A 21,065-nucleotide genomic window follows, 5' to 3' on the forward strand; every position below is an offset into this window, starting at 1 on the left:
TTGATTCTTTTCGGCAATAATTTTGAATACTTATAGCCAAATTTATTAATAAAAGGTTAGTAAAATATATTTAAAATATTTTAACTATTTCCGTGCGGAACAACACAGTTTTTTCGACATTTTTCCTTTTGTGTTTCACCATCGGGGAAAATATTATGGAAAATATAAAAAAAATTGTCAATTCACTGAGCGCCTCGACACTTGCAGGTCAGCTCCAACCTGGTCGCGCCGCCTCTCTATTCTTGAAGAGAAGGTTTTTGAAGGACAGGACCGGGACAGGAACAGAGACAGGGGCAGGGGCAGGGACAGGGACAGGGACAGGGACAGGGACAGGGACAGGGACAGGGACAGGGACAGGGACAGGGACAGGGACAGGGACAGGGACAGGGACAGGGACAGGGACAGGGACAGGGACAGGGACAGGGACAGGGACAGGGACAGGGACAGGGACAGGGACAGGGACAGGGACAGGGACAGGGACAGGGACAGGGACAGGGACAGGGACAGGGACAGGGACAGGGACAGGGACAGGGACAGGGACAGGGACAGGGACAGGGACAGGGACAGGGACAGGGACAGGGACAGGGACAGGGACAGGGACAGGGACAGGGACAGGGACAGGGACAGGGACAGGGACAGGGACAGGGACAGGGACAGGGACAGGGACAGGGACAGGGACAGGGACAGGGACAGGGACAGGGACAGGGACAGGGACAGGGACAGGGACAGGGACAGGGACAGGGACAGGGACAGGGACAGGGACAGGGACAGGGACAGGGACAGGGACAGGGACAGGGACAGGGACAGGGACAGGGACAGGGACAGGGACAGGGACAGGGACAGGGACAGGGACAGGGACAGGAATAGGGACAGTTGGCTCCTCTGTGTGGCCTTTTTTGTGGTTGTTTCTAATGTTTTTGGACCTTTTTGTGGCTTTCTTTCTAGCCTAGTTATATTTCTGGACCTCATTCTGCCTCTGCTTTGTATTCTTCTGGTCTTCTTTTGGCCTTATTCCTTGCTATCTTTTTCGTTTTTATTCCGGTCGTCTTTCGTGTCTTCTTTCTTATCTTTCTGGTTTTCTTTTTTGTGTTTTTCAGGTTCTGTTTGGGATCTTTTTTGTATCCTTTTCTCTGACCTTGTGTTCCGACTTTTTGGTTTTTCTCTGACCTTTTTTCTGGTCTTCTGTCTGGCTTTCTTACAGACCTTTTTTCTGGAAAGATTTCTACCTTCTTTACAGCGTTATTTCTAGTCTTTTTTGAGGCCTCCTTAGCGGGTTTCGTAGTGGCTTTCTTTGTGACCTTCTTTTTGGCATTTTTTCTAGCTTTCTTTATAGCCTACAATCTGATCTTATTTCTGACCTTCTTTCTAACCATTTTTCTGGTTTTCTCTTGACCTTCCTTCCATCGTTCCCCTAGACTTGTTCCAGGAATTTATGATTTTTCTGGATTTCTCGTTGCATTTTTTGTGAGTTTCTTTGTGGCCTTCAATCAGACTTTTTTCTGGCCTTCTTTTTAGTCTTTTTTCCAGCATTCTAGATTTCTTTTTAACGGTTTTCTTATTTCTTTTGCTGTTTCTGACCTACTTCGGGTGTCCTTTCCGGAAATCTATTCGTTTTTTATGGTGTTTTTTCAGGCTGGTTGTGACCTTTTTTCTTTGTTTCTTTCTGGTCTCCCATCTGGACCTTTTTCTGCTTTTTTTTAATGGCATTCTTTCTGCTCTTCTCTATGACTTGTTTTCTGGTCGTTTGCATTTTGCATTTTTCTGACTTACCCTTTGCCCTGCGTTCTGGTCTTCTTTCTAGTATTTTCTGTTTAATTTTTTTTTTATTTTTCTGGTCACCTTTTGAGACTGATTTCTAGCCATTATTTTACATTTTTTTCAGGCCTCGTTTCTTGTGCTGTTTTTGGCTTTATTGTAGCATTTTTTTGCTTTTATTCTGGTTTTCTTTCTGGTATGGTGTGGTCCTCTTTGTAGTCTTTTTTCTAGTCTTCTTTTGACCTACTTTCTAGCGGTTTTTCTTGCTTTTTCTCTGGTCTTTTTTGGGTTTTAATTTTAATTTTGCTTTCATTGATGTTACTTTATCTCTTTTTTTATTTCAATTTCTTTCTCAAAGATTTTATTTTGACTCGAACTTGTTCTAACTTTATTGCCGATTTGATTCAGTTTCCTTGCGATTAACGTTGGCAGCATGTTGACATAACTTTTGACCTAGTATACTGGCTTTCTTCTGGCTTTGTGTCTGGTCTTCTTTCTGACTTTCTTTCTGTCTTCTTTTTCAACTTTCGTCTGGAACTCTTTCTACCTTATTTATGGCGTTCCAACTGGCCTCCTTTTGACCTTCTTCTGCCTCCTTTATGGCATTCTTTCTCACTTTTTTTCTGACCTTTTTTCTAACCTTCTTTCTGACCTTATTTGTGTTATTCTTTCTGGCTTTCTTTCAGGTTTTTTTCATGACTTTCTTTTCGGATATATTTGTGCCTTCTTTATGGCGTTATGTTTATGTTCTTCGCAGTCTTCTTTCCGGTATTTTCTCTGGTCCTTGTTCTCTAGGTTTCTTCTGGTTTTTCTGGCCTTCTTACGAGCCTTCTTTTTGCCTTTTTTTTCTGGTCTTCTGTCTGGCTTTCTTTCAGACCTTCTTCCTGGTCTTCTTTCTAGTTTTACATACTTTGTTTGCTTCTTTCTGGATGTCTCTCTGTCTTCTTTATGGCTTTCTGGTCAGGACAGGACTAGACAGAACAGGACAGGATAGGACAGGGCAGGACAGAACAGAACAGGAAATCACTTCTGTTTCTCCCATTTAATTCTACTGTTAAAAGGGGAAAGTCGCTCGTTTGCTCATATATACTTGTGTTGTTGCGATGTGCGGTGACACCTGTTTGTGCTAGAGGTGATCAAGTTTTGAGCTGCTTGCAGAATTTTCATCTCAAAACCTTTGTATTTGCTGGTTTCATGATGCCTGTCACGCGAATTTTTTTCGTAAGAGGCTTCTGTGATCAGCAATCGTAGCTAGATCGTCAAGGCCTGTTGGATTTTGAGATTGATCGATTCAAGGATTTTAAAGTGAAACCGGGAAAAATATTGGATTAAAAAGAATTGTTTCTATACCCCTTGGCAAGGGAACTAAAAGATCCGCCTTGGGTCGTTTGCTTTTAAAATATCGGCCGTTTAAATTGCAAACTACGGACTTCCGAGTCACACCAGAAGGTTTACTTTTACATCAAACTTCATGGAGAAGACGCGACACGTAACCCAGTCTGGGCAAATCAGAGGACTTAAAATTAGATTTGAAATTAAACTTTAAATTGGATTTGATATTAGATTAGAATAAGGACGTAAACTTTTACTCAAAATTTAGCTTGAATTTCTATTTAAAACTAGTTTGCAATTGGACATGAAATTGAACTTAAATATGGGTCAATTTAGACTTAAATCCTGGCTTCAAATTAAGTTGGAAATTGGACTTCAAATTGAACTAGAAGCTTTCAAAGATTTGGGTTTAAGTTTGAATTAGACATAAAAAAAGACCTTAGACATGACCTTGACCAAGACCAAGACCAAGACCAAGACCAAGACCAAGACCAAGACCAAGACCAAGACCAAGACCAAGACCAAGACCAAGACCAAGACCAAGACCAAGACCAAGACCAAGACCAAGACCAAGACCAAGACCAAGACCAAGACCAAGACCAAGACCAAGACCAAGACCAAGACCAAGACCAAGACCAAGACCAAGACCAAGACCAAGATCAAGACCAAGACCAAGACCAAGACCAAGACCAAGACCAAGACCAAGACCAAGACCAAGACCAAGACCAAGACCAAGACCAAGACCAAGACCAAGACCAAGACCAAGACCAAGACCAAGACCAAGACCAAGACCAAAACCAAGACCAAGACCAAGACCAAGACCAAGACCGAGACCAAGACCAAGATCAAGATCAAGATCAAGATCAAGACCAAGACCAAGACCAAGACCAAGACTAAGAACAATAATAAGAGCAAACTGACTTAAACACAACAAAGAAAAAGTGGCTTAAACTTAAATACAACTAAGAGAAAGTAATCACGATCACGACTGGAATACTTTTCGCCGGTTTTTGCTAGTTGATCGAGTATTCGCTTCATGTTGTTGAATGTTCATCTCAATTTCTTTATACTTGTATTGGGGCGAACCAACTGCCGGTTGAAAACCCCATTAAAAAGTATATAAATAAATAAATTGTACCTGATAAAACCAACATAGCAACTCCTAAATTTTTGATCTATTGCCAACTTTGAAGTTTGAAATCACTGCAGTCATTAATCGTGGATTAGCAGTCAAGGACCTGTTGGACTTTGAGATTGATCTACATATTTAAGGACTTCGGAGTTGAGCCGGTAGAAATATTGTTTTGAAAGGAATTGTATTGAGCGTCACTTGATGAAACGAATCGAAACGTCCATTTTAGGCAAAGTTGCAATGCCTATGCGCTAGCAAGTTTTGACGGCCTTTATGCATGGTCAAATTAGGTTACAAGATTCGACGATGTTCAGAACTTATTGTTGAATTTATAGAGACCTTTAATACAGATTTTGATGCATCTAGTTCACAATTTGCTTCATGATATGCCTTTCGAAAAGATGATAGTGTTTTAGTAGAATTCACAAATAAACGAGAAAAACATGGTAAAAACAATTTTAATATTAACAAGGAAAGCAACGACCGATAAGCTGACCGGTGCTACTCGTCTGGTTCACAGATTTCCTGGTCTTTGTCATATAATATCTGTAGGTACAAGAGAACAAAAAATCCAGTTCAAGAGATGATAACAGGTGTAACGTAATATTTGCTATATAGAGACAATCATCGGAGCAGAAAAAATGGAAGGTACCTAGGTAGGTACGTATTCTTTTCATCCGTCCTAGTGCACTTCAGCAAACTTTCCGTAACAGGAGAAGAGCAGAAGCTTTTGTTCGGATAAACAGGCTACAAGAAAATAATTTACTTCGACGATGTTTTTAGTGGAACAATGGCTATTGCTTTATGCAAATATTTGCAGAATGTGGTCCACACCGGTAAAACAGTAGCCAAACGAATTCGAAAGATACCTAGTTTTCAACTGTTTTAAAATATGCAGCACCTTGAACTAGAGGAAAACTACAATCGATTGCAAATATGTGCAAAATTAACAATCGTCGGTAGGACGATTGTGTGTATAGCAGAATAAATAAGTTTGTTTTCCAACTTTGCAACCAAAACCACAAAAGCTATCAACCATTTGTTGGATAGCAAATATTCTCGAAAAAAGTTCCGAGTTCAGAGGATTTTCTCGGAACTACTACAACTTACCTTTCGATCCTTCAGGCAGCTGGTGTTGTCCGACACGAGCAGGGTTCGCAGGGCCCAACCCATCCGAGCCATGGCGGGACTTGGTGCCTGCAATGGAAGCGGAAAAAGAAAACAAAAGACATCCGTATGAGAAACACCGTGGCATGAAAGCAGGAACGAGGCATTAGCATATTCAGGATCAACTTTAATACGACCGTTGCCTTGCGTTGGTTGGTTGGTTGTTTGGTTGGCTTTGAACTGGAAATCCAGTAGGTCAAAGTCATGCTGTCCCATGTCCGGCTCTATCATGGTACCCAGCACAGATAAAAAGTCTGATGATGCAACGCGCTCATGCGGAGCGAAAAAATAATAATGTTTGTTTTGCATCCTTTGTTGATGGGAACGGATCTGCTATTCTTTCCTGCCAGGGGGGGTTGTCGTAGGGGGCAGTCAACAGGTAAGCGACAGGACCAACCATTACCGTTGTTGGGTTGGTTGAGTCAAAGGCTAAGTGAAGTCATCCGATTGAGTAACAACCAGGGGTCGATTTGCATATTTTTCAAACCCGGTCGGTCGACCGGCCGAGCTGTCCAAAATGGTTTCGTTCTTTTGGGTGAATTTATTAAACATCAGAAGGCTTTAAGCCGAAGCCCAATGGTGGGTGGGTGGTCCGGGCTTTCCGACGATTAGTATGATAAATGACTTTAAAAGGTCGCCATAATTTCGGTTGAGGTTGGTTCGACTTAACAGCATAAACACGACAAAGTAGGCCAACAAGCCAAATTGCTATTATTAGCATGCAAAACTAATTATATGGAGGCGCTTGGTATCTAACGTAGCATTCGAGATTCGAGGTCACGCCGTCTATCTAGTTCCGCTCTATATTTCTACTTTTGGATTCGGAAGCTTCTCAGTTTTTCCTGCTAAAGTATCCTTATAAACTGTTTTTGCCAAACAATGGAAGCAGTAATTAATTGTTGAATGATTTCAAGCTAATTTTCAGTTGCCTTCTAATGACGGTGGAAAATTAGCACGGAAGACGTGTCAGAAACGGATGAAATTTAGACAGTTTGGTAGGTAATATTCAAATGACACGCAAAGTGGAAGCCGGCTTCGTCGTGTTTGAAAATTTGATTAACTCGAACAATGCACGTCCTAAATGAAGCTCGCCTTCTCGGCGCGGCGGCTTCGCTAGTTCTCCGAGTATTGACTCTGGCAATCGTTTGACGAAGTCGGCAGTTTGCTAATCAAGAAAGTGCGAAGACGAAGTCGTTTTCACTTTCCATTACTGCCTGCCATCAGCGATGCTACTGCTACTAGCTAGTAGCAGTCGCATCATTGTTGATGACAGAAGTTGATTATTGTTTAATAAACTGGCTGGTTGACTGCCTGTCAGAATGAATGCCGCTCCGTGAGTTCTCCGCATTTTGGGTCAGCCCGTCTTCGAAGCGGACGCGGGATGGTTCTTGTGAGGCAGGAAAGTGTGTTCGTTCTACTGCGACAAACGTTGACGATGCGAAAGAGGTGAGTGTTTGGTCCCAGCACAGCCCATGTAGCCGGGAAGTGTTGAGTTGCAAATTGATAACTAATAAAGTTATCATCGTTCGGGTGCGGCCGGCGACAGCCAATCGAATGCTACGTCAGCTAGAAGTGGCTGGAGAATCGATAATTAATTGCGGCTGACAATGAGATGCTAATGAATCGAGCGAATGGCAGCAAATTGAAGTTTAGCTTATGAGGGTTTGTGTTTTTGATTACTTAAGGAAGTCAAATTTATCAAAAAGAAGTTGATCCACTAAGGAGCACAAAGCAAGTAGTTCCAAGCTTGTGAAATTAAAATGAAATATGATTTGCAGAGCAGGTTAGGAATGAACCAAAATACGGCAATCGTTAGTAAACAAGAAAGTGAAGATGCCTTCTCTTGTGCCAGCCAGCAAACATTCACTGATGACAATTCCGAGCGAGTAACATTTCTGCACTGTTGATATTCTGACATCAACGACGGTTGTGAACATAAATCAGGATTGTAGCTGGTATTTATGATAGAAATAGCAGCTCTCGTCGCTATAAGCTCTGGAAACGAAATATTTGCAAATTATTATCAAAACTAGGTCAGCATCTTTCCTTCTATATGTACTATCTGACGTCTTTGATATGTTTTTGTCTAAATTTGGTATCATCATGATCAGAGTAAGTTGATAAAAGACGACTAAATTCAACCATTTCAAAATATTCAAAGTTATGTCGAATATTTTGAAATGATTGAATTTAATTGTCTTTTTACTATTCACTATTGTGACCGGGAAAAATTATTCTATTTCTACCATTTTTTTCTCAGAGATTAATTAAAATTTTTTCTAGAGATTTTTTATAAATCACTTTTCGTCTGCTGAGCTGTGAAGTGGGATAAAACTGGAGATGAGAAATTCGCTGCTAATTGATGTAAAAAATCCAGATTCGTAAATAGAACGACTGATTCGTGGATCTTTTCTTATGAGATACGGATCATTTACCGTTGTACTTTAAGGGTAATGCAAATTTTATGCGGTTTCATTTCACCGATAAAATGTTCTACATAGAATTTCGCTTTATTGTCTCAGGTTTTAAAGCGCCATAAATAGAAAAGATAAAACAATACTTTCTTTAAATATTAATAGATAACAACTAACTTTGCAATCGATCCATGCACGATCTTTTCCGAATTCTGTGTCGCTGCGGTGTTGTAATCGAAAGAGCATGTACTGAGCAAACAAAAGTAAATGGGACCTGTTTTAAGATTTTACTGAAATTCAAAATGGTATATTTTTGTTTTTGATACACAAGCACGGATTTGTATATAAATTTGAAATCTTCTATATAAAAATGGATTTCTGTCTGTCTGTCGGTTGTTCCTTATAGAATCGAAAACTACTGAACCGATCGGCATGAAAATTTGCATATAGGGGTTTTTGGCGCCAGGGAAGGTTCTTATGATGGTTAGAGACCCCTCCCCCCACTAAGAGGGCTGGCTCCCATACAAATGAAACACAAATTTTCTTATAATTCGAGATTTAATCAATCAAATGGAACCAAATTTGACATGTGGGGGTTTTCGGAGGCATGAATTTTTTCAATGATGAATTAGGACCTCTCCCCTATTTAGGAGGGGGGAGGGACTCCCATACAAATGAACTACAAATTTGTTCATAACTCGAGAACCAATCAAGCAAATGGAACCAAATTTGGCATGTGGGGGATTTTAATTTATTTTATGATGGTTTGAGACCCCGCACCCCTGTGATAGTGGGATAAGGACTCTCATACAAATAAAATGGATTACCGAAACACAAATGGCCGAAATAACAAATGGCATAATATACCTAATGGCCGAATCACGAATGGCCGAATCACAAAAGGCCGAAACACGAATGGCCGAACTTCATATTTGGCTGAAAATATTGATGGCCTTCAACCTGCACAAACGTTAGGTACACCCTGTCCTTACTCGCTGCCGCTCGTTCGGACTCAACTAAGGGATAATCTCTACTAGTCAGTAAGCCTAGGAAAATGCACGCACCTAAATAGCAGTGGTTTCTGCGGGGGGGCTGGCCCCCCCGAATCACGAATGGCTGAAATCCAAACGGCCGAATTCCAACAACAGTCACAGAAGGCCGAATCACGAAAGGCCGAATCATGAATGGCCGAATCACGAAAAGACGAATTTTCCCGGAATACCCAAATCATCAAAATTTTTATTGCTCATTTTGTTAGACCTTACACATTTTGAATAATTTTTTTCATCTATTTCTCTCCGCGAATTTGAAATATCCCCTCGAAAGACCTTTAAAATGTTCCCCTTTATTGCCTTTTGTCTCACTCGCAGCTCTGTGATGATCAGCGTCAATGGAATGGTGAAGGAAAAAAGCTTTTCGGAAAATTCTGTAACTTGCTTCGGCCGTTCGTGATTCGGCCATTAGATATATTATGCCATTTGTTATTTCGGCCATTTGTGTTTCGGCCGCTTTCCGGCTAAGCAATGGGAGGAGTTATTTTCTACTTTACTGTGTGGAAAAATTGCAAATTTGTATATTAAACTACTCATGCTTTCATAGTTACGTAACTGCCAAAATGAATCATCTAAGGCTGAACTCCTTAGAAACTTGAAAAACTTGAGATTGTGACAAAGATCATTCGAGATTCATGATTTATGTTCAACACAGCTTAATTTGTGGCAATACGAAGTTTGTCGGGTCAGCTAGTTACAAATATTTTAAAATGTTTTTGTCCTTCTGATGTCCGGCGACTTACTTAACTTTTAAAAACTTTAAAAATAATTTAAATAATTTGCAATGGCCCAACAATTAAACCAAAATTGTTTAAAATTGGGTTGAAATGGAACCCAAGATCTAAAAAGGGCGAAAATAGGATCAAAATTCGAACACAATTGGACCGACCTGGGGTCAAAGTTAGACTTAATAGACTTTACGACGATTACTATAATTTGATCAAAGTTTTGACAAAAATTAGTCCGAAATGACAATATATTTAGAATGAAATAAAATTGGATCAAAGTTCATCGCATCGCAATTAAATTGAAATAGGGTCAAAATTGTTCCAACTTGGACCAACTTGGGACTTTAATTGAATCGGAATTGAACCGAAATTGAACTGACAGCCATAATTGAAATAAAATCCAAACCGTATTTGGACTGAAATTGGATTAAAATTGAGGCAAAATTTAAAAGTCTGAAGATAGACCAAAATTGGGCTGAAATTGGATTAAAATTGTATCTACTGTTTAATGTTGCCCAAAATTAGACCAAAAGTGAATCGATATGGGACAATAATTAGATAAAATTTTAATTAAAATTATATTGAAATTGTTTAAACTTGCATCAAAATTAAAAAAAAATTATTATTTATTATTTTAGTATTATTTTGAAGGATTAAATCCGATGAATGGGGTCAGTCCCTGCGTAGTGGTTAGCATTCACGCCTCTCACGCCAAGGACCCGGGTTCAAATCCCAACCCTGCAGAAGTCACGAATGACCCAAAACTGGTTAAAATGACTATAATCTAAACAAAAAAAATCCAACGAAATGTCTTAATGAAAATAATTATCGGACTGGGAAAAACCAACTTGAGAAAGCGACATATTCTTACTCAAAGCGGTATAAAAACCTTTTACAAAAATATACAAAAGTAGAAGTTACACCAAACTCGAATCAAAATTGCATCAAACTCAAATCCATATTGAACCAAATTCAAATCAAAATTATATCACAACTTGAAATGAGAGTAGACCGAAATTGGTTTAATTGGATTGAAATGGAACCTAAAAGTAGACCAATACAGGACTAAAATTGGACCAAAATGCGAACTGAATTGCACTGAATTGGGGCCAAAGTTGAACCAACATTTTTCCAAAACGACCATCAAGTTAAAACGAAATTGGACAAAAATTACGCTAAAACTAGAAAAAAATTAGACTGAGCTTAGACCAAAATTTGATACAATTGAAACGCTATTAGTATAAAGCTGGGTCGAAATTGGACCATCTTCGACCAACTAGGACTAAAATTGGACCGAGATTGTACCAAAATTGGACCACAATTGGAACAAGTTACAGCAGTTAGAGCAGGACCAAAATTGGACTGAAGTGGACTTAAAATTGGACCAAAAGTTGCTCAAATCGGATCAAAACGGGACGGAAATTGGATCAAAATTTAATTGAAATTATACCGAAATCGTTCAAAATTGCACTAAAATCAAACAAGAATTAGACCAAATTGGACCAAAATTATGCCAAAATTAGATCAATATTGGACCAGAGTCCAACACAACTGGATTGAAGTAAGATAAGACCGAATTTAAATTTAAATTTGATTGAAATGGAACCCAAAATTGCACCTAAACTAAATTAAAATTGAACCAAAATTTATACAGAATTGGACCGAATTTGAGTCAAAGTTGGACCAAAATTTTACCAAGATTAGACCAAAATTAAATCCAAACCAAAGTTCGAAATAGTAGAAAAAATGGCCGACATTCTAATAAACTTGGATATGGCTTGGACCAAAATTGGATTAAAAGTGAGACGAAATTAGACTGAAATTGGGTCAAAGTTCGACAAAAATTGAACCAAGATTGCATCAAAGATAGGCTATAATTGAACCATAACTGGACCACAATTACAATAAAATCGAAAGTTCACAAGTTGGACCAAAATTGGACTGAAATTGGAATAAAATTAAAGCAAAACTGTACCAAAATTAAACCAACATATTGGAATCAAATGGAATCCCAAACCAAATCCAGACCTAAACAGGACTAAAATTGGACCAAAAGTGGATCAAAATTCCAACAGAATTATAGCGAATTCGGGCTAACCCAACGGATTAGCCCAAAAGTTTACCAAAATTACCATAATTGAATCAAAGTTAAATCGAAATTGGAAATTGAAAAGGCCGAAATTGAAAAAACTTAGATTGAACTGGATCAAAGTTTGAACTGGATGGAATTTGGATCAAAGTTGAAACGCAATTAGACTGAACTTGGGTCAAAATTGTTCAAACTAAAATCAAAATTGGACCAAGATTGAAATAAAATCTAAATGCAAATGCTATTGGAATAAAATTGAGGTAAAATCTAATGGTCTGAGGTTGGACCAAAGTTGAACTGCGATTGGATTAAAATTGAACCAAAAGTGCACAAAATTGGACCAAGAGGACCAAAAACTGGACCAAAGTTCGATAAAAATCTAAATTCTAAATTCTACCGAAATAGTGCAAAATTGAATCAAAATTGTATCAAAGTTCGATAAAAATCTAAATTCTAAATTCTACCGAAATAGTGCAAAATTGAATCAAAATTGTATCAAAATCTAATCAATATTGGAAATGATTGGACAACTCGATTGAAATGAGCGAAGACCGAATTTAAAGTAACATTGGTTTGAAATGGAACCCAAAATCAGACCTAAACAGAACTAAAATTGAATCAAAATTCGAACAGATTTGAACTGAATCTAGCTCTAGCCAAAGCTAAATCAAAAATTTACCAAGATTTTCAAACTGAAATTGAACCAAGATTAGATAAAAATGGACCGCAGTTCGGCTATAACTGGACCATAATTGAAGCATTTGCTTGTTGAAACCAATTTGTTGCAAAGTTGGACCAAAATTGGACATAAAAAAAGTAAGTCTTTAGGGTATAAACATCTTCAAGAGTCGACCTTTTTCTATCGACACACACTTCGCAGCCAGTTTTTACAGTACAAGATAATTACGGAACCATCAGAAGCTGACTTCAGAAGCACCGCCCACTCAGCATTCGAACATACGACAACTGACTTGTAAGACCAGCATCGTTCCTCGAAGCTAACTGGCTAAATCTAAATCAGACTCAAATTGGACCAAAAGTTGCCCAAATTTGAACCAAAACTGAACTAAAATTAAACCAAAATTGGAATGGAAATGGACCGCAATTGAATCCAAATTTTAGCTAATATTTGACCATAATTGTATTATAATTGAGTCGTAATCTGTCCAAGGTTGGATTGAAATTGGACCAAAAATGGATCAAATTTAAATCAAAGATAAACCAAAAGCGGACCAAAACTAACACAAAATTGAAAGAAAATTGTACCAAAATCAGATTATAATCAGAACGGCACGTAATCGGAACAACGTTGGACTGAAATTGGACCAAAATGGGATCAAGTTTACCAAAATTCGATCGAGTCAGATTGGACCGAAATGGGACGGAAATTGGTTCAAAGTTGTCCTAAATTTGTAGTAAAACTAGTCCAAAACTTTACGAAAATTATATACAAATTTGACCGAATATAGGGCGAAGGATAGTTCGTCGAGTAGATCGTGTCGCAAGCCTATTCGTTTAGAAGTAGGTACCAACTTGTTTTAACATTTCTTCGTTAATGTAGATTTTCTTTAAAAAAACTCCTGGCAATTTTCAGAAAAAATCTGGGGCACCGGTCACATTTCTCGCCTAACCATTTCTAACAATTTGAACATTCAACCGGCATGGTAAACAAAATAATCAATGCGGGACACTTTTCGGGACACACGGTCAACCGGGATAAATAACCGAAATCCGGGACTGTCCCATAAAATCAAGAACATCAGATTAGACCAGCGCGGTACGTGGTTCCAAACCTATTTAAGGTACCAAAAATAAAACTAAACCAATGTAAGGTATCCATAAGTTGCAAAATTTGATGCAAATCTTCCGTATAATACAAATATTTCTTATGATAAATTGATCTGAATTTTTACTTATTTAAAAAAATTATCTCCTTAATGCCATTTTGATAGAAAAATCAATGAGAATCATCAGAAAAGTTGGAAAGAAAACAAAATGGTCGCTGCAGTGCGGCCATGAAGCGCCATTCGAGTTTGGTACGTTTTGAAGTGTGCTGTGAAAATTTGAGAAGGATTTTGTTATTTTCGATGACGCAACAATAAAATAATTGTTATTTTATTTTTCTAACAGAAGTTAACAAAACACGTTTTTAAAAGTAATAAACGTTATGGCAAATTTTTATGGTCTAAAAACAAAATTTGACTCAATCTGCAGCAACACTATTACATAAAAGTCCATGTAGTAAACTGGCGCCGGTAGTTTCTTTTAGTTGTTATCGTTCCCAACACTAGTTTATAATCATTATGCTTATCCTAAATTTCCTCTTCCATTGGATTGGACTTTCTCCAACTGGTCTCAAAGGGTCGTAAAGCTCAAAGTAAGTACCCGACACCACAAACGAACTCGAATAGTTGTCGATCTCCAAAACCCTTTATCGCTCCAGTGGAACGGAAAACATCCGACCTCGTGCGTATTGGTTATCAATTTAACCAATTTGCGATTGGTAATCGGATTGTCATGTCGACCGAGAAGATTATCGAGTGTTATTGTTCCCCATACCTACCTAGCAGCTAGCAGCTAGCTTTCCTTGAATGAAACCCAAATTGCAATACCGCACGATATCTATCGGTGGTGTAGTTCCATTTCAATGGAAGATTTTGTCGAATCGACCCACAGTGGGTTAAAAAATTGGAACTACAGCAACTCTCGATTCGAATTATCATAGATTTCATCAAAAGAAACTCATTTCAGCTTTGATGTGGCCAATGTAGAATGTCCAACGTAGATCTAATCACTTTTGCCTTGTATAGTTTATTCCGAACATGCTGGTGAAATTGCGCAACCTTAGTTTTTGTTTTAATTTTTCAATATTTCGGAAGAAATTTTTTCTTGGAATTTTTCTCCCACTATGCAACTGAATACTATCAGCTGAATATCTTACTTTGTGTAGCCGCAGATGGTTGGTTTTGGGACAGAAATGTTACCCCCTCAATGGTTGTATCTCTGCAGATGATGCTGTGCCAGCCAACAGTGCAGTCTGTATCGTCTTAGCTATATCTCACATGTGCAATGCTGTTTTTGTTGCACACATGAACAATACGACTGAATGGAACCAATAACCATTTACCCCCTGTTATAGCCTCACTCAAAGCAACGGAAAACTTATTCTTCCGAGTTCTGATGCTGCAACTGCTGCTCCACTGGTTATCGAGTGTGTGTGTGTGTATGTGCAGCTAATGGAGTGAGACCAATTTTTAATTGAATAGATTTGCATCCTTTACGGGTTGGTTTCCGTTGTTTATCAAAGACTTATATGGATTGTGTTTACGAGGACAACTTGAGCGCTTAATGCGGTGAGAATTGAGATTTTCTCGGTGTAGACGACAGGGATTTGTATGCATGTTTTGCAAGCAGATTAAGCTCGATTCAATTTACTGATTCATTGGGTATGTTATGAATAGAACTTTACTAATTAAAAAACGATCTATTATACAGTTGGATCTGTGGTTTATAAACACATTTTACATCTTCCAAGAGTGTGCATTTGTTTTTGCACACCAGAAGAAGGCAGCAACGGTTGAGCGAACCAACCAATCGGAAAGGCATTTAATAGCAACAATAAAACCAGCCCACATTTCTGGGAATGGTCAGTCTGAATCTGAAGCACGCTCTTGTTGCAACCTACCCAAAAACCGACTGCACAATGGAAGGCGAGCCCATCTTCATCAATGAAACAACTGAGTGCGTAGGAGGTGGAAAAGGTGGGTGGTTTGAAAGATTTGCAACATTAATTAGCAGCCTCGGCTTTGCGGTTGTCGGTCACTTTTCGAATGGCTAATTAATTTGTAGATTTACTGCCAGCAAATGGTGGTCCTACTTTGTGGGAAAACGTCAAATCATGCTGCTATTTCTAATGGTTTCCACTCACTGACTGTGAGGGGCGCAATCAACGCTGAAATGAAACCCAATCAACCAAACTGATGAGATATTCTCTCTCTGCATTAAATGGCGCTCGTTTTCGGTTCCCCTCCCGGTCGGCGGCTGCTATGCGAATTATTAATGCAATGCATTGCTAAGTTTAGCTCATTTGAATTTTACCGCACAGCTCAATGCTGCGTGGGTGGGCAGCGATCGTTGCAAATCCTTATCTCGCCGGCCAACGCCGTCGGGGACGGGATAATCCTGCTGCTAATTATCACCGAGCTAAAAAGATAATCTGCCATTGCCGGCAACGGAATCGACGAGTGTGTGCGTAAATTTGCACTTGTGCCATAGAAAGATTATCATGTAATATTCATGCGGGCATTTATAAGCTTATCACACAGTTCAGCTGATGGTTTTTAGATTAATCAAGCGATGACCTTTGACTTTAGAAGGATTACTTATCCAGCCAGATGGAAACTTATGTAATAATGTAATGAAAGTGGTTTTTGGATATTTAAATTTAATATTTTAACTTAGATTCTCAGTCTAAGTCTAATAGAAGGAATTCTAATTTTCCACACTTTTCCAGTCTGACTCATTATATTTTTAACTTCTCAAACTTTTAACATCTTGACTTCTCAACTTTTATGTTTGTGAATTTTCAATATCTGAGTTTGCTAAATTTTTGCATTTTGAAATCTACAATGTGGAGTTTTCGAGTTTGAATTTTTCAGTTCGAAAGTGCATTTCTTAAATTTTGACTTAATTTCAACTTTTAGCCTTTAACTTTCAACTTTCAACCATCGGCTTGTAGCTTTTAACTTTTAACTTTCAGCGGTCAACTTTCAACTTTCAACTTTCAACTTTCAATTTTCAACTTTCAACTTTCAATTTTCAACTTTCAACTTTCAACCTTCAACTTTCAACCTTCAATTTGCAACTTTCAACTTTCAACTTTCAACTTTCAACTTTCAACTTTCAACTTTCAACTTTCAACTTTCAACTTTCAACTTTCAACTTTAAACTTTAAACTTTCAACTTTCAACTTTCAACTTTCAACTTTCAATTTTCAACTTTCAACTTTCAACTTTCAACTTTCAACTTTCAACTTTCAACTTTCAACTTTCAACTTTCAACTTTCAACTTTCAACTTTCAACTTTCAACTTTCAACTTTCAACTTTCAACTTTCAACTTTCAACTTTCAACTTTCAACTTTCAACTTTCAACTTTCAACTTTCAACTTTCAACTTTCAACTTTCAACTTTCAACTTTCAACTTTCAACTTTCAACTTTCAGCTTTCAACTTTCAACTTTCAACTTTCAACTTTCAACTTTCAACTTTCAATTTTCAACTTTCAACTTTCAATTTTCAACTTTCAACTTTCAACCTTCAACTTTCAACCTTCAATTTGCAACTTTCAACTTTCAACTTTCAACTTTCAACTTTCAACTTTCAACTTTCAACTTTCAACTTTCAACTTTCAACTTTCAACTTTCAACTTTCAACTTTCAACTTTCAACTTTCAACTTTCAACTTTCAACTTTCAACTTTCAACTTTCAACTTTCAACTTTCAACTTTCAACTTTCAACTTTCAACTTTCAACTTTCAACTTTCAACTTTCAACTTTCAACTTTCAACTTTCAACTTTCAACTTTCAACTTTCAACTTTCAACTTTCAAATTTCAACTTTCAACTTTCAATTCTCAACTTTCAACTTTCAAATTTCAACTTTCAACTTTCAACTTTCAACTCTCGACTTTCGACTTTCGACTTTCGACTTTCGACTTTCGACTTTCGACTTTCAACTCTCGACTTTCGACTTTCGTCTTTCGACTTTCGACTTTCGACTTTCGACTTTCGACTTTCGACTTTCGACTTTCGACTTTCGACTTTCGACTTTCGACTTTCAACTTTCGACTTTCGACTTTCGACTTTCGGCTTTCGACTTTCGACTTTCGACTTTCGACTTTCGACTTTCGACTTTCGACTTTCGACTTTCGACTTTCGACTGTCGACTTTCTACTTTTTACTTTCAACTTTCGACTTTCGACTTTCGAGTTTCGACTTTCGACTTTCGACTTTCGACTTTCGACTTTCGACTTTCGACTTTTGACTTTCGACTTTCGACTTTCGACTTTCGACTTTCGACTTTCGACTTTCGACTTTCGACTTTCGACTTTCGACTTTCGACTTTCGACTTTCGACTTTCGACTTTCGACTTTCGACTTTCGACTTTCGACTTTCGACTTTCGATTTTCGACTTTCGACTTTCGACTTTCGACTTTCGACTTTCGACTTTCGACTTTCGACTTTCGACTTTAGACTTTAGACTTTAGACTTTAGACTTTAGACTTTAGACTTTAGACTTTAGACTTTCGACTTTCGACTTTCGACTTTCGACTGTCGACTTTCGACTTTTGACTTTCGACTTTCGACTTTCAACTTTCAACTTTTGACTTTCGACTTTCGACTTTCAACTTTCAACTTTCGACTTTCGAATTTTTTTTTAACTTTTAACTTTTAATTTTTAGCTTTTAACTTTTAACTTTTAACTTTTAACTTTTAACTTTTAACTTTTAACTTTTAACTTTTAACTTTTAACTTTTAACTTTTAACTTTTAACTTTTAACTTTTAACTTTTAACTTTTAACTTTTAACTTTTAACTTTTAACTTTTAACTTTTAACTTTTAACTTTTAACTTTTAACTTTTAACTTTTAACTTTTAACTTTTAACTTTTAACTTTTAACTTTTAACTTTTAACTTTTAACTTTTAACTTTTAACTTTTAACTTTTAACTTTTAACTTTAGGCTTCAGGCTTCAGCTTCTTCTCTCTTTACTCTTTACTCTTTACTCTTTACTCTTTACTTTACTATTTTTTACTACTCTTTACTTTTTACTACTTTTTACTTTTAACTGCTTTTTACTTTCAACTGCTTTTTACTTTCAACTGCTTTTTTCTTTCAGCTGCTTTTTATTTTTAACTGCTTTTTACTTTTAACTGCTTTTTACTTTTAACTGCTTTTTACTTTTAACTGCTTTTTATTTTTAACTGCTTTTTACTTTTAACTGCTTGTTACTTTTAACTGCTTTTTACTTTTAACTGCTTTTTACTTTTAACTGCTTTTTACTTTTAACTGCTTTTTACTTTTTTTTACTTTGTATTTTTCGTCCATCTTTTGTCTTTAATTTTTCCGTATTTTGTCTTTAATGTTCCGTCTTATTTTGTTATGTGACACAGTATCACTTTTTTATCTTGCCGTTTTTTTGGAATCTTTAAAATGTTTCACTCTTTTTAACATCTGCTTTCTGATATCTTTACATCGTCCTTTTGTCTTTTTTCAGAGAGATGTTATCATTTCTATCGTCTTTTATACCCTTTTTAAGTGCTCTTGATGGCGTCTTTTTGTTGTCATTTGTAGTCTGCTTTGGTGTGTTTTACCGTTTTTTATCGTCTCTTCTGCATGGATTTTTTCGTAATTTTTTGATGTTTTTCTATTGTAATTTCTTTAGCGTTTTGCGGCCTCTTTTAATCGCATTTTTTCGTCTTTTCGCCTACTTGTCATCACTTATTCACCATCTATCCATCGATGATCGCTAAAGCTTTTTTTATGAGCGTTTCTTTTATCGCGATAAAAGTTGTCTTTCATTTAAGGTGAAATTAGTCGTTATCGATTCTGCAAATTTCATAAGCAGTTTTTTGGTTTGAAACAAAAATTTTGTTAATGAAAATATATTCGTGTGTTCAGATTGGCAACAAGAATGCAGTGAATACATTTCTATAAACAGAACCCCGCTTTTGGGCCCATAAACTGCTTTTGAAATTGGGAATTTCGACGAAATGTCAATGACTGTTAGTTAATATCATTTTCCCGGTCTTTTCATCGACTCTTCGTTATCTTTTTATCGTCTATTCGCTGTCGCATGTTATAGTTGTCTGCACGACGTCTTTTCGCTGTCTTTTTGTCATTTATTTGTTTTCGTTTCTTCGTATTCGTTGACTTTTGTTATCTCTTTGTCGTATTTTTTGCACTTCTTTCATATTCATTTTGCCCTCTTTTCATCGTCACGGATTTTGTTCTATTTTTATTGTGTTTAGTCGTCTTATAGTCAATTTTTTATCGTATTTTCTCCATCTGTTCATCATGTTTTGTCACTGTTTCATCGTATTCTCGTCGTCTTTCACCGTATCTTCGTTCTCTTTATTTCTTATTTTAGTCGTCTGTTCATCGTCTTTCTATTGTGATTTCTGAGCCCGAAAATGTACAACATTGTACAACATTATCGCGTAGAAAGAATCGTTTGAAAGCAGTCAAAGAATTTTTTATAACGGTTGTTTTTACAATCAACGGAGGGAATTGTAGAAGAAAGGAAGAAAACAAATTTCTGTAATTCTACCTCTGAATAGGCGTCCGAAGATGGCTGAATGAAATATAGTAGGTTGAAACGCGTAACGCAGAAAATCTGAAACTGTTTCATTCCTCACCGAAAAAAATCAACCAAACCCAAACAGAAAACAAAGGTGTTGATAATACCGATAGTATTAGGTAAAGGGAGGGTCACTGAAGCAACGCTTATTAAGTTTGTATAACGTTCCTCTTTAGCCAAGTTAAAAAGTAAGTAGTAAAGGATTTTGAAATTCCATCACAATAGAGAAATCATATTAGAACTTTTCAAAATGTCTTTTTTCCTTGTGTTTTTTTATCTGTTTCATTGTGTTTTGTTTTTCGTTTTCCGTCTTTTCTTTTCTCTTTATTCGTTTCCAGTTTCCATTTTTTCTACCTCTTTTCCCCTGCTTTCTTTCTCGTTTTTTGTCTCTGTCTTTTTGATATGTCACGTTTTTCTGTCATTTCTGTCCCGTTTATTCGGATTTTGGCTAGCTTTTTAACCTTTCTTCTTCGGTTTTCCTATTTTTATCTTCCATTTTCCGTATTTTGCTCTTCCATTTTAGTTTTGCCTTAAGTCCGTTTTTTAGTTTTTCATTTCTTCTTTTCTGTTCAAATTTCCCGTTTATATTCCTTTCAACCCCTTTTCCTTGTTGTCCTTGCTTCCTCTATTCTGCTTTCTTTTTTTATCTCTCACTATTCTTCTTTTCCCTTTTAGTTTCTCTTATCTTCTTGTCTCGTTTGCCCTCTTTTTCTCTCTCTCGTTCTTCCTTGTTTCTGTCCGCAGTTCCCACTTTTTCTGCTCCTTTTCTCTTCTAAATCTTGATATTCTTCTCCGTTCCGTTCCGTCTTTCGCCTTTTTTTCTCTTTTCAGGCGGGGGTTTCCTCTTTTACAGTCTTATTTTTTTCTTTTTTTTCGGTGCCAGTTTTCGTCTTTATTCGTTTTCGTCTGTTCCGTTCTTCCTCTTATTGTGTTTTCCCTATTCTCAGTCACGTTTTGTTTTTCTTTTTCATTTTATTCATTTTCTCCCAAGTAACATTAAAGGTTTATTAACTCTTATAATGGTTTTGCGACTAAAATTAA

The 21,065-nt window shown here is 37.1% G+C and overlaps 1 protein-coding gene across 7 annotated transcripts in view; it reads right to left on the minus strand.

Moving 5' to 3' along the window:
• LOC128738030 (rap guanine nucleotide exchange factor 4) overlaps positions 1 to 21,065 on the minus strand; it is a 268,496-nt gene that overhangs the window by 109,941 nt on the left and 137,490 nt on the right. For all 7 annotated transcript variants that reach the window (XM_053832845.1, XM_053832842.1, XM_053832843.1 and 4 more), the window contains one exon: positions 5,330 to 5,416. In XM_053832845.1, coding sequence (XP_053688820.1) covers positions 5,330 to 5,416 — 87 coding nt within the window. The remainder of the gene's footprint in view (positions 1 to 5,329; positions 5,417 to 21,065) is intronic.

Source organism: Sabethes cyaneus, chromosome 2 (genome assembly GCF_943734655.1).
Source record: "Sabethes cyaneus chromosome 2, idSabCyanKW18_F2, whole genome shotgun sequence".
NCBI lineage: Eukaryota > Metazoa > Arthropoda > Insecta > Diptera > Culicidae > Sabethes > Sabethes cyaneus.